Source organism: Haliaeetus albicilla, chromosome 23, assembly GCF_947461875.1.
Source record: "Haliaeetus albicilla chromosome 23, bHalAlb1.1, whole genome shotgun sequence".
Classification (NCBI taxonomy): Eukaryota; Metazoa; Chordata; class Aves; order Accipitriformes; family Accipitridae; genus Haliaeetus; species Haliaeetus albicilla.
In genome coordinates this window covers 5,087,728-5,100,382 of record NC_091505.1, presented here as the reverse complement: position 1 = coordinate 5,100,382, position 12,655 = coordinate 5,087,728, and the positions used below count along the sequence as shown (strand labels likewise).

The window sequence follows — 12,655 nt, the reverse complement described above, 5'->3', positions numbered from 1 at the left end:
TGTTCTGTTTCCCCAGCTCTCACCCCCGAGCAGAGGCCAGGGCACGTAGGCTCCCTAGAGCCTGATGCAAAGCCACCCACTCCCCCTTCAAGCCTTCAGCATCTCTCCTACATGGGTCTTACTCTTTTTTTGGCTCAACAGCAAGTTGGAGACTCACATCCTTCACAGGGGTAAGCTGGCACAGGGCCATCCACCCTCACGTTACTTGCCCTGGAGAGTTTGGTGCCAGCTTCCCGAGCCTGGTGCATACTGTCAACCCAGATGGCCTAATGGCTGGCATTTAAAAAGTGACAGTAGCAACAAGCAATCCCAATCAACCAGACCTGAGCTCCAGGATGGTCAGTGGCAAGTGAGCTGAACTGAGAGCAATTCCTGGCTCTGAAACAGCTCCCTGCAAACCTTTGGCAGGTCACGTAGCCTCTCACTGCCCCTCTCTGCCTGTACAACTGATGCTGCATACACACCCACCTCAAAGAGCACCGGAGGGACACAAAGCTGAGATGGGGATGTAAAGTCTCATTTTAAAACACTCTATGGGATTTCTGTGCTACCGAGTGAGGAAAACAAGGCAGCAGCTACTCCCCTGCTTGGACCTCTGACACCGGGAAATCAGCATCTTCCTCCCCAGAGCAGGAAAGGGATGATTTCCCTTGGCGTCTCTGAGGGCTGCTGATTAACTCAAAAGAAGAGTCCAGCCCTGCAGTCCTGCAGAGAGAGGACAGCAGTGACAGCAGGATGCCTGAGAAAGCAGGAGGTGCAATGAAAAGATCTGTCAGGATCTGAGCAAGAAGGGACAGCACTGCTGCAGCCTGCGTCTCTCCTTGTTGCACACACACACACACACACACACACTCCTCTCTAAAAGAAGTAAACAAATCCCCCCAGGGAAAGCTCACGTCCTGCTGTGATTGCACACTCTCTCACCTGATGCGATCCCCATCCTTCTTCTTCAGCTCTGCATCTCTCTGCAGAACCTTCATCAGCTTCTCATACTCCTCCTCAGTCAGGAAGCTCAAGTCCAACATCTTCCCTGCAATATTCTTCAGTTCTTCAGACAGCTGAAACAATGACAGACCAGGAACTAATCCAGCCCAGACTGCCGCAATGCCATGGGCAGCCCCTGTACAGCCCGCCCCGGTGCGCTGAGCGAGACGCGGCTGGAGAAGAAGGACTTCACGACAGCATGGCTTGGGTGGAAGTTGCGTTAGCACCTGGACTTGCACTTCCAAGCTCTTTGCTGGCACGTTTCTCTGCGCTGCATGCCTTCCCCTGCCAGGAAAATTCTCTCAGCAAAATTATGCTCCTTCGCTTTTCTTCAGGCACAGTCGCAGCGATTTGGAAGCCAACGTCAATCAAACAGGCAAGCACGGGAAGGAGCGAGCTTGCCGCCCGCCTTAGCTGCCTCAACAGGCACGAAAGCTCCTCTCACCAACGGCAACCCCAGCACCTCTGGCATGCGCTTTCTTCAACCGGGAAGTCTGCCTCCGTGGAGTTCAAGCATCCCTGCAAAGAAATAACACCGAGATGCCTTTTATGATAAGCACGACATATGGTAACCGAATGTGTACATTGGGGGTTTTTATTTGTTCTTCAGCACAAGTTCCAAAACAAGCTGCCCTACTTTCCTCCCCGTCCTACAGCTCCCCACGCGGTATTATCCTAACCAAGACAATATTTTATTTTAGCCGCTTTCCTACTAACAGGTAAACAGTTGACTCAGCACGCTACAAGCAAAATATGCATGTAAATTACCAAACGCTTGCTTGCTTTTTACCTCCATTCTTCTTTTCCTCACTTCTTTCTGCCGTAAATGAGACCGAGGATAAGCAGCCAACCTTTGTAAAGCAAGTGGAAAATGATAGAACAGCAACCTGCAAGTGTTATTGCTGCATGTTATGCTATAAAATACCAGAGGCTGCTCATTTTCTAATGTGCACGCACTTTACTTTATGCTGCACTGGTATTTGCTATTCAAACAGTACAGGTGCAGATCACTTAGTGCTTCAACAGAAGTCGAAAATGGCCAGAGGCTGCAGGGCGTGGAGGAAGAGTAAATCCTGTGTTGCTTTGCTACTTTATTCCTTTTCCTCTCTCCTGACCAACTGGAGGGCAATAAGGCACACCTCCTAGGGAGCAGAAGTTCTGCTTGTGTCCATGCAGGCAGTTTCTAGCTCACCAGATTGGATTTTTCCACTGCTTCTAAGCCCGTCAGGTGACTGTGGGTTTCATCATACTTGGCTTTTTCTCCCAATGTCACAGCCTTGGGAGTCAGGTCATTAAAAATGAATAAATCCCAGCTTTCATGGCAAACAGGATGGCAACCACCACCCTCCCGGGCCACCTACTTCAGGGTTTAGCTACTGGCAAGCAACTTCTTCCTATTGCCTACCCTAGATCTCCCTGATAGACGTCAGCCTGTCCCATCCACCGTGGGGATGCTCCCTTTGCAGCCGTCCTCACGGGGTTTTACGCTTCAGCCTCCACGTTAACCAACCCCAGCTCCTTCAGGTTCCTCAGAGCTGGCTGGGGTCTTCCATCGTTTTTGTCACTCTTCTTTGGACTGTCTCCACACGGTGCATCTCTTCCTTCAACTGGCATACCCAAAGTCGAGCACAAGTGTTTCAGGTGAACTTTGCTTATTTGACATCATTTACATTATTTTATGGATGATACATTCCCAAATGTTTGCCTTTTTCATAATGGCGTAACAACATGTTAGAAGAAAGAATAGGCATCTGACCTTAATGCTTACAAAGAAATACCACAGAACACCACATAAAAAGGCTCACAAAAGGAATGGCCATTGACATAAAAACTCTGTAATTATTTGAAAATAATTTTTGGAGGGAAGGAAACAACCTTTCATGTTTCTTTGAGGCAAGTATGGCTGTGCTTGTCACGCTACAATTACAGCCTTTATCATCTGAGAAACTACCAATACGACTCTAAATAGTTAAACCAGAAAGAGTAATAAAAAGCCCTGATGAATCTCTACTGTTTAAACCTACATTTCATCCAGCTTCCCACGGCACTTCCACGCTTGGTTCCAACCATCTATTCTCTCTGGCTCTCAGGCATAATCCTACTTCTATAAAGACATTTACAGAAATTTCTGGGACAGATTTTATTTTTAAGAAAGTATCTAGGGACACAGTTTTCACAGTATTTGCTTCTCTAGAACTTTTATTTATTTTTAACAAACCCATGACGTGTGGGCTGAAAGTACTTCAGAAAACATTTTCAGCAAAGACTCATATTTATTCATCAGTATGGTAGTCAATTAGAATAAAGGCTACTTCTTTGCAAATAGCCTTTTTTTTCCCCTGAGAATGTTCTACCTTACTGCAATAGTTACATTAGAAGGAAAAGGTTAACAGAAACCAAACAGCCAACACCTCCTTTTGTTTTAAATAGTTAAAAATCAAACCACTTAATGCACTTGCTATGGGAAAGTGAGGTGATCCAGAAGACCGCTCCACCTGGAGGCTTTGCTGGCAGTCTCAGGAGCTGCAAAGCTGTTGACCCAGGCCTGCAGGAGTAAACAGGGCTGGGAAAAGATCTCCATATGTGCCACAGCCCCAGGACTGTCCCTGCTGCCACTTGAGCTTTTGCAGCCTCTGATGGGTGCACGGTGCTGCCGTGTCTTGGATGCTGCCGAGGTTTGAAAGAGGAGGACCCCACCATGAACCACTCAGGTACACAGCGATGAGGGAGAGCGTGTTATTTTGTTTACTTGGGTCTGCAAGCGCAATAGATTAAGGATAAAAATCAACTGACATGTACAGTATGTTATCAGGATCAGGCAGGTATACTGCACCATCATCATACACAACCATCGCCCGCTCCTCCAGATTGCTTAATCCTAGAGCTCACGCTTACACTCCTTAAGCAGCACCACACAGCTTTGATTTGCTTTGGTAGATTGCACATAATCCTCTCCCCTCTCAGAGCCTTGTTTGGAGACCACAGGGATGATGCACTACAAACACCTAAATCAACAGATCCGTAAGAAAGCCAGGACCCCGTGGGTCTCGCACAGACGGGGCCGCTTTCTGTGTGTCCTGCCCTGCCCTCGCCTCGCCACCCCTGCAAACAGCAGGGAAGGGAAACACAAAAGCCTTGCGGATTTGTAGGGCAACGATGGGAGTCATCGGGCAGCGCTGGGGCAGATTTTACCCTAGACTGGGAGCTCTTTAAGTGCAAGCACCTTTATTAGCCCATCGACATAAATTGGTTTTGGACAAACTGTGAAAAGCAAAAAGAAAGTTGCGCTCTTCTTCCCTCCTGCTGATGGGAGACCCCTTCTAGGTCAGGATTGTGCCCTGGCAACAGGAGCAAAACAGAGGGTCATGAAAGAGCGAATCGTTTGTGTCCGGATTAGCAGCATCTGCTTAAAGACTGATGCGGCACACCGTGCAGAGCAAACTCAGGCTGCTCTCAAGCACTGCACCACCGCGATGCCCCAGTGCAGGGGCAGCAGCCCTGCCGGGACCTGCCACTTGTCAGTGGATGGGCAAAATGGATTATCACGGCTACAGGAAAGACCATAAATCTGAGCAGAGGAGCACACTGGATGTCCAAAGGACTTTCTTCCCTCTAACTGCTTTTCTGGGGAAGAGAATATCACAAAGAGATGGACTCGCACACCCAGCTGTGTTGACAAATGCTGGGTGTGGAGACAAGCAGAATCATGACCTACCATATGGCATAACTGGCTGCATCTCTTACTGTGATAGCTTTTGATTTCTTGTGGCCGCCTCCCCAAGAAGCAGCGAATGCTCCAGTCACCGGAGAAGATCTGCGATGGTAAGTTACCCAGCCGTGCAGCTTGTCAAACCCAGAGCCCAAGCACAGGCGAAGTGAGGCCTGTTCTGTTAAAACACCATACTGGGATGCGCACATCTTATCTCCCAGGAGATTTTCAGTGTCCAGTTTAAAAATACAGAAAATGCCATACTCGGCTAGACTGACCGTCCTGTAACACACCAGTTTATCTTCAACAAGTGCTAACAGCATACGGCTAGAGAAGGTACGGCGAGCCGTCCTGCGCTCCAGCTTCCTGCAAGGTACAGGGCAGGGACTCCCCAAAACAGGAGCAACGTCTCTGCATTCCACAGATTTTTCTAATTACTTCCTGAACTCACATTAATTTTAAGCATTTGCAGTATCCTCAAAGCCCCACAGTCCCACAGCCTCACTACGCTTTAAATGCAAAAGTATCTGCCCTTGTTTTGTTTTGACCCACCGCTTGCTTCATTTGATATCCCCAAGCATTTTATGAGAAAACCCAGTAAGGATTACTCTGCATTCACCTACTCCATGTTGCTCATTTTACAGACCTGCGTCACAGCCACGGTTTTCCTTCCAGAGGAAGGACATTTGTTGTTTGCTGGTTCCAGGTGTTACTCAGGGAGCTTTGGTCATTCCTCACACCCCTCTCTGCCCCCCATCTAGCTTACTACAGAACTGCTTAGCAGTGTTTAGGTACAAAAAGGCTTTTTCCAACACCTGCAGCCCCTGGTATCTTCACCTGTGAGACTGGTTTTACAGTGCCAGGAGAGGTGGTGTAAGCTGGTGGGAGACAGGCAATGCCAGCCTTCACACGGGGCACAGCTAACAGCTCTGCCAACCCCTTGGAGAGAGGCGAGCTCTGATCACCTGCAGAAAAGCTAAGAAGGATACTAATAAAATGAATAAACCTTCCCTTTGTCAGCTGCTTGGACTGTGCACCAGCAAAGGGAGAACAGCAGTCCCATGTGTTTTGGAGCGGACAGCCAGGGAAAGGCCAGGTGCTGAGTGTGAATCCGGAGAGACTCCCCTTTACATCAGCTGAGACATGGAAATTTGTGATCTGTCCAAAAGTGCCCCCTTCGGCAAAGCGTCAAGTGGTGGAATGACATGCATTCCCCTAGCACCAACCCAATATCCAACCCCTAAAAGTGAAGGGGCAAACAAACACCAACCTTTCTCCAGCAGAGCGCAACGTCCTCTTGCAGGGAGCACACCTGCATCGGGGCACTCCGAGGGAAAGCGCGTTCGGACAGCCTGCAGCCTGGACAATGCTCATTTCCCTGTTCCTCGGTGCTCTGCAGCGTGTCCCCGCACAAGTGATCAAAACCAACTGAATTACCTGTGCCAGAGGTCCTGGGTCCTCTCACTCGGAGTCTGCTGGCCACGCAGGTCATGGGCATGCAGCTGTGCCCTCAAGGAAAAGCTCAAAAAGGTGTAGCTCTGGAGTGCTTTCCAAAATAAATAGTTTGACTAATCCCATGTAGGGTTTCTGCAGCACTAAGAGCTATTTATGAAAGAGAGTATGTTACAGACCTCTCGCCTGAATTAATATATTCTCTTTCTTCAAGTTTCTTCTTTTTATTACAGTGGAGGAGCATGTTGTTGGGGAGTTGTTTGGGTTTTTTAAGTAACTCTCTTTTGAATAGTTTTATCAGGTGAAAACTAAATGCTTTCTTAGCCTAGCAGGCGTGAAACATAGCCCCTTTTGGAAAGGCAGGTGCTGAAGGGGCTTCCGCCTTCTTTGTGCTGCATTTTCATTTTATTTCTGGGAGGTTTAACTCAGCTCCAGCTCAAAACAGAACTATGTTAATGCTCTTCATAACTAACCCAAGCACAAACTGCTCAGCTGCACAGTACCAGCTCAGTGCTCTTGCTGTCATCTGCCTACAGACACAAATTATCTATAGACCATCTGCAGGGCACTCCAGTCTCAGTTCTGATTTTTCAGCGTGCACTTTTCCCTCCCAATGCTGCACATCTTCCTCAGCACTGGGATGTGCACAGATCAATAATATACACCATGGGCCAAGCACATTTCATTGACTAGAGGCTGCATTGCATGCAAAGAAGAGGAGGAATTTAGGAACTTTAACCTGGCAATTTGGTAGTCAGGACCCACAAATGATGAATGTATTTAACAGCCCAATTTCATCCCATAGGTCAGCATAGGACCATCCAGACCCACCTCACCCTTTGAAGACCTGGAGCTGCACATAGGTCCATGTAATAAGGATACGAAAACATCCCTACCCAAAACATAACAAAACCCAGAACAGATAATACTGATCTCACAAGGCTATTCATAGCCAGATGAAAATAGCAGCAAGCTGGAAAGGCTGCTTGCCTCTGTCCATACCTCTTTATCACACATCCTGTCACAACGTAAGGAAATAACCTCCTTTTGCTTTACAATGTGTGGACACTTCCCAATACCCTTATTAGTCAAGACAGCTCTTGTAGGGCAGGTCAAAACCAAGAGCAGCATTGTATTAAGAATGATGGATGTGGTCCTGGCACCCACAGTCATACTGCAGTTCCCAACATATGCTGTAGTTACCAGTACCAGAAAGACTTAGCGCCAAAACTGCCATACCTGTACAGAGTCCGTGATCAGCCTGCGCCTCTCCCTGTCTCATGCTGGAGGATCCAGCCCCACTCTTACTCCCACCTGATTTCTTCTGCTGTCAGTACCATGAAATATGCCGAGATATTGCCATCACCATTATACAGGCAAGACACTGACAACCATTATAATGCTCATAGGCATAATCCTATGACATTTGATTGATGTCCTTCACCAGTGGAGCACAAATAAAAAGCTAACTATAGGATGGTCCTTCTCTTTGGGAGGGATGGGCTGAAAACCAGCATACAACCTCCTGTCCTGGGGCTGGACTGTGTCCCCTGCCCCAAGTCCGCTGCTGCGGCTGCAGCCAGAAGGGGAGCGGTGCAATCCCAGTTTCTACCCAGCGCAGGAGCTCACCGTTGGTTGCAGCCTGCACCAGCCACAGTCACCAAGAGGAATGGGAGTCCTGGGCTGGGAAGCCAGGAGCCGACAGGGCTGCCGTGGCAGAAGGGAGCCAGATGTGTGAGTCTCACTTAGACCTGTGGCAGCTCGACTGATGTCAGTGCTCCCTTTTACACAGGGACAAGCCCTCAAGGTGCAACAATACAGATAGGAACAGTACTGCGCAAGTGTACAAACATAGCTCTTAAAGTATCAAATTGCCAGATAGCATCAAAAGCAAGTCAGCGTGTAACCTTCACGCTGAAATTCAGGTGCTCCTAAGGCAGCCCAGGGTTGTCCCGCTGAAAAGGCACATGGCTGAAGAGCAGACACCCCTACCCAGGTACATTCTGCCTGTGGCCGCAATCACACCACCAACCCTCTTTCTCCCTCTCTGTGCTCACACCTCATCTCTCACTGTCATGAAATAAATATATAAAATACCTGCCTTTTGGTTAGCCATTGTGAAGTGAAGCTCCGCAGCATCACGAGAGCTCTTCCAAGGTGCATCGTTTTATCTTAATTTGCAATATGCCACTTGTAGCTATGAACTGTCTAGTCCTTTGCAGACCAACAGCAGCTGTGAGCTATGAGAACAGAAAATATATTTAATATAATTGTTTTCTGAAAAGCTATTCCAGTAAAAATGCTGTGGCTGCACTGTCTGCAACAATATTTTGTCAGACTTGCCCCAGTGAAAGGAGAGAAAAGAATTTACTGTTCCAACCCAAAAAACTCCTAAGCAGCTAAGTCATATAGAAATGGCCTTCAGATGAGCGACAGCTGATAAGATAAAGAATAACTTCAAACAAAGCAGGCAATTGTGGTCTCCCAGAGCAGTCCACATATGAATGCATCTGTTGCCATCACACAGGGAATGTCAAGGCCAAATTCTGGCAATACCAGGCTGGTTTGGTCCCACTCATCTCCAAATGCCAAAATTACTCAAGCGTAACTAGCCACAGACTTTACACAGATTCTTCTCTGTTCAGTGAGGGCTGTACATGACACAATGTGCCGTTCCCACCTCAGACACAACCATGAGCAGCTGGTGCCCACCGATAACCACCACCGAGGGCAGCTTTGGTAGGTCCCGAGGGGCAGGCTGGAAGACAGCAGCTCTGACCCTAGCGATGGCTCTTCACTCCAGTGTACATCCCAGAACAAAAAACACTGCTCACTTCATTGTGAGCACAGCCTTAGATGGTTTCTCTCAGTTTCAGTCATTGCCTCACATTACACTTTCCAATAATGTCCAGCACAATGGAGACTCCCAGCTGTTTTATTAAAATCTTTTTCCTCCTCCTCCCCCTGGGCAGCTTTAGCAAAGGATGTCCATTGATCAAGAATGGCCCTGAGATGCTCTTAGGCACGTAGGAATTGCAGGAATTTATCAGAGCAAGAAGGTCTCTAGCCCAGCCCCTTGAGAGCAGCCAGTAGAAGATATTTTAGAATGATACAATGCTAAGCCAAAAAAACAAGTAAAGTCCCCTATTCAGTGCATGTGAGGAATGCATAATTGAGGAAATGCTCCACTGACCACATTAGAGGCGGGTGAACTCTGCTTATTTGCACTCAGCCTCAGAAATACCACTGCTTCCGAAGAAGGTATGAGACCTGTAATATTACGTAAGGTTTTGTTAAGGCTTCAGTTTCCTTTTGTAAAAAATGATGCGTAAGGATTTTTCTCTCTTATGCACTTCTATTCAATGCAATGTAACTGTCACTTGAGTAATTATCTACGCTGAACTCTACCCATCTCCTTCTAGCAAGGAACTGCATGGGTGGAATTTGCATTACATACAATTTACTTCCTTTTATCCATCTTTAATTAAGTAAACCATCCTACGGTTACCACCTAGCGTAAACAAAAGACTGAGCTTCTCAGTCCTAACCATTATTCCTAGAGCCAGCATCGCCAAAAAAAACCCCATCAGAGGAGAAGTGTGACTCAGACTCCTTAAGGTTGATAAGGCCTTTTACTGGTAATAAACTGATAATCCAACACTTTAGTTTAAATACTCGAGACTTCTGTTTATTTCATAGGTGGGGACTATTTGCAGATCTTGCAGGATGTACTTCATTGTAAATCTGCAGATTGCCAGAACACAAATAAACAAGCACAGCCACCTGGGACACCAAGAAATCCTCTAATATCCCATTGAACAAGGATGGACGTGTCCTAGCTGCAAGAGAGGATGCCAGTATTTCAGTAACCTTGCTATGTCTGTCACCCAGCGAGACCCGCTCTGCCTCGGTCCAGCCCCAGCCAGGCGGGGATTTTGGGGGGAGGCGAGAAGCAAGCGCTCCCACAGCACCACTAAAGGCACTTGGCTTTGGGGTGGGGGGCAGAGGCTTGTACTAAGGTTTGAGCTAAATCTGCACTGACATCCTCAAGAAAACGGAGTTTTAAAAGAATTTGCAATTCCCTGTTTATTAGTTTGTAACAAACCTTCATCCCCACGGCTTAGCTGTGAGCCAGTTTAGAGCTCCTCATGCAAGTCGTGCTGCGTTTCTGCTGCGCTGACATTTCCATCAGAAAAATATCCTGGTCTCCAGGCTTCCCTCTCAGCCAAGGGAGAAAAGTCATGTTATGTCAGCTTTAAAGAAGCCAGCTCTCCTGCTAGCAGTGTTTTTAGATGCCACATGGTATGAAGGTTACTCCTAAAAGCACCTTCTCAGCTGTTACACTTGAAAAGGCAACAACAAATAAATACATGGTAGCTAAAAGTGAGAAATTAGCAGCTTAAAGCAAGATCACTGCAGGTGAAGGTTATGTATTTAGACTAATCATCTCACTCATCCTCAGAACCTGGATATTTTCAATATGAAAAGGGAGATGGAAGATAAGTTTTGGCTGAGTTCAAACAAAGAAACTGCAGGACTGGATGAAGAAAAAAGCAACCACCCATGAAAACTTCTGGCTTTTCTTTTTGGCCCCGAAAAATATTTGCTGACCTCAACTCTGCTTCCTTCCAAACATAATTTCTCCACGTTTGCCTACAGTGGTGACATGTCATAAATTGCTTTCCTGACCCTGCTTGTTATGCCCCAGTAATACTGAGCTTGCAGCACCTGCCTGGCTGTCTGGAGCAGCTTAGGAGCCCTCAGAATCAGAAGCCATTTTGTTGAAAAAAACCCCAAAAACCCCAAAAAACTAAAACCAAAAAAACCCCCTTGGTTTTGTGACATGGTGGGAGCTCAGAAGTCAAAAATATGTGGGCCCCAGTTCCTTCATACTCCTCTGCCTGCTGAGCTCGATGGCATGAGGCAGAGCACGGCGTTAAGAGCCACAGGAAACCAGTGCTGTTTGTTTAGGAAACTTTGCATACTAAGGGATCCTTCCTTTTGGTCAACGATCATTTTTAAGCCTCAGCCACGCCTGGATGATTCTGAGACAACTCAAAAATAGGATGAAGGTAACTGCAAAACAGCAGGGTGCATCTCATCATTGCTTACAATGAGGTATATTTGGCAGGTGCAATTCCCTCCAGTGTCTGGGAAAAGGAAAGTTTTGGAAACAACCTTCTAAGAAATGATCTCCTGACCTACAATTTCTAGTTTGTGATGCCAAAACACAGAGGGGTTAGATGCAGAGTCTGGGGTCAGCCCCCACATTATGAAAGGGGAGAAAAATGAAGCTCAAGTCCATGCCTGATTTGGGATCCCCACCTTCTTCTCTTCTAAGTTCCAAACTTGTGCCAAGGCCTGGATTGGTCTGTGTCGCGCCTAGTTCAAGTACAGAAATGCACTATGCCACAATTTTAAATAAAGCTCTTTTACTTTGTCACCCTGACATACAGTGAAAGGAAGCTCTAGGGAGAGTAATCCCATTACTGAAGCTGTGACTTTACCTTCTATCACAGATCTTGTTCCCTGAGAAAAAATTCATACATGGGAATATTTTTAATAAACTGGCCACTTTTCTTCCAGGAATAATGCAACTTTCCAGTGCAAACACAGACATAGTCACAAATTCACTTACTGGAGCCATGTATATGCTCTAGCAGATAGATGACTTGAGTGGGATAGGAGGTCTCTCTGGCAGCACTTGTTATCTACAATAAGAAAAAAAAGCACCTGCTTCCACTCTATACACCCTGCAGTGCTCAGAATAAAGTGAAAGATCTTGTATTTAAGTCCTCCTAGTGAAGGGTGATGTAAAACACCCACAGAGGTGAGGAGGCTAATACTACCAGAGACAGGCAGTCTGACTTCACAAGAAAATTAATTACGCCACACTAATTTAATCACAAAGGCACAGTTCTCATATCAGGTTATCTCTACAGGAGAAAGTTTCAGTAGGTTAATTAACTACAGGCATGACTATAAACAGATGTGCTTAAACTAGCACAAATCTGCATGTCGACATGGACTGTCATTCCGTTTAGCTCAAGATAAAGTTTGTCTAAACTCAAGTGAGAAATCCAAACATGGGTTGCACCAATTCAATTAAATCACTAAAAATAAAATCAGTTTCAGATGATCATCTGGTACCATTTTCTTGCGCAGACAAGGTCCTTCTTCCATCTGTGCAGCTCCATGAATACTTAGCAAATCTTGCAGGGAGGCGGGGAAGACAGACTTTTTGGATAAGAATAACAAGATCACCTGTACTGTCAAACAACACAGTTTTATTTCTAAGCACTCAAGCTGAATAAGATTTAGAGCTTTTACATGAGCAGTGACAACTATAATTCTGCCCAGACGTAACTGTATGATGATACAGTTGTGCAAAGTGCACATATACCCTGCAGAGAGTAAGACATCTGCCCAGTGACACTCAACGCTATTGACCGTTCTGCTTTGCGGTGCTACGCTCAGCCCGGCGAGCCGCAAGTCTGCGAGAAGGCAACA

At 46.6% G+C, this 12,655-nt stretch overlaps 1 protein-coding gene across 2 annotated transcripts in view; it reads right to left on the bottom strand.

The window, feature by feature from the left end:
* LOC104322086 (synaptotagmin-like protein 2) overlaps positions 1-12,655 on the bottom strand; it is a 39,147-nt gene that overhangs the window by 24,358 nt on the left and 2,134 nt on the right. The window contains exons 1-2 of one of the 2 annotated variants that reach the window (XM_069810985.1): positions 2,390-2,893; positions 925-1,503 (exon numbers count right to left, since the gene is read on the bottom strand). In XM_069810985.1, the coding sequence (XP_069667086.1) occupies positions 925-1,025 (101 nt within the window). In that variant the 5' untranslated portion in view covers positions 1,026-1,503; positions 2,390-2,893. Of the gene's footprint in view, positions 1-924; positions 1,504-2,389; positions 2,894-12,655 lie in introns of those variants that run through there. The other variant, XM_069810984.1, reaches the window with a different exon arrangement.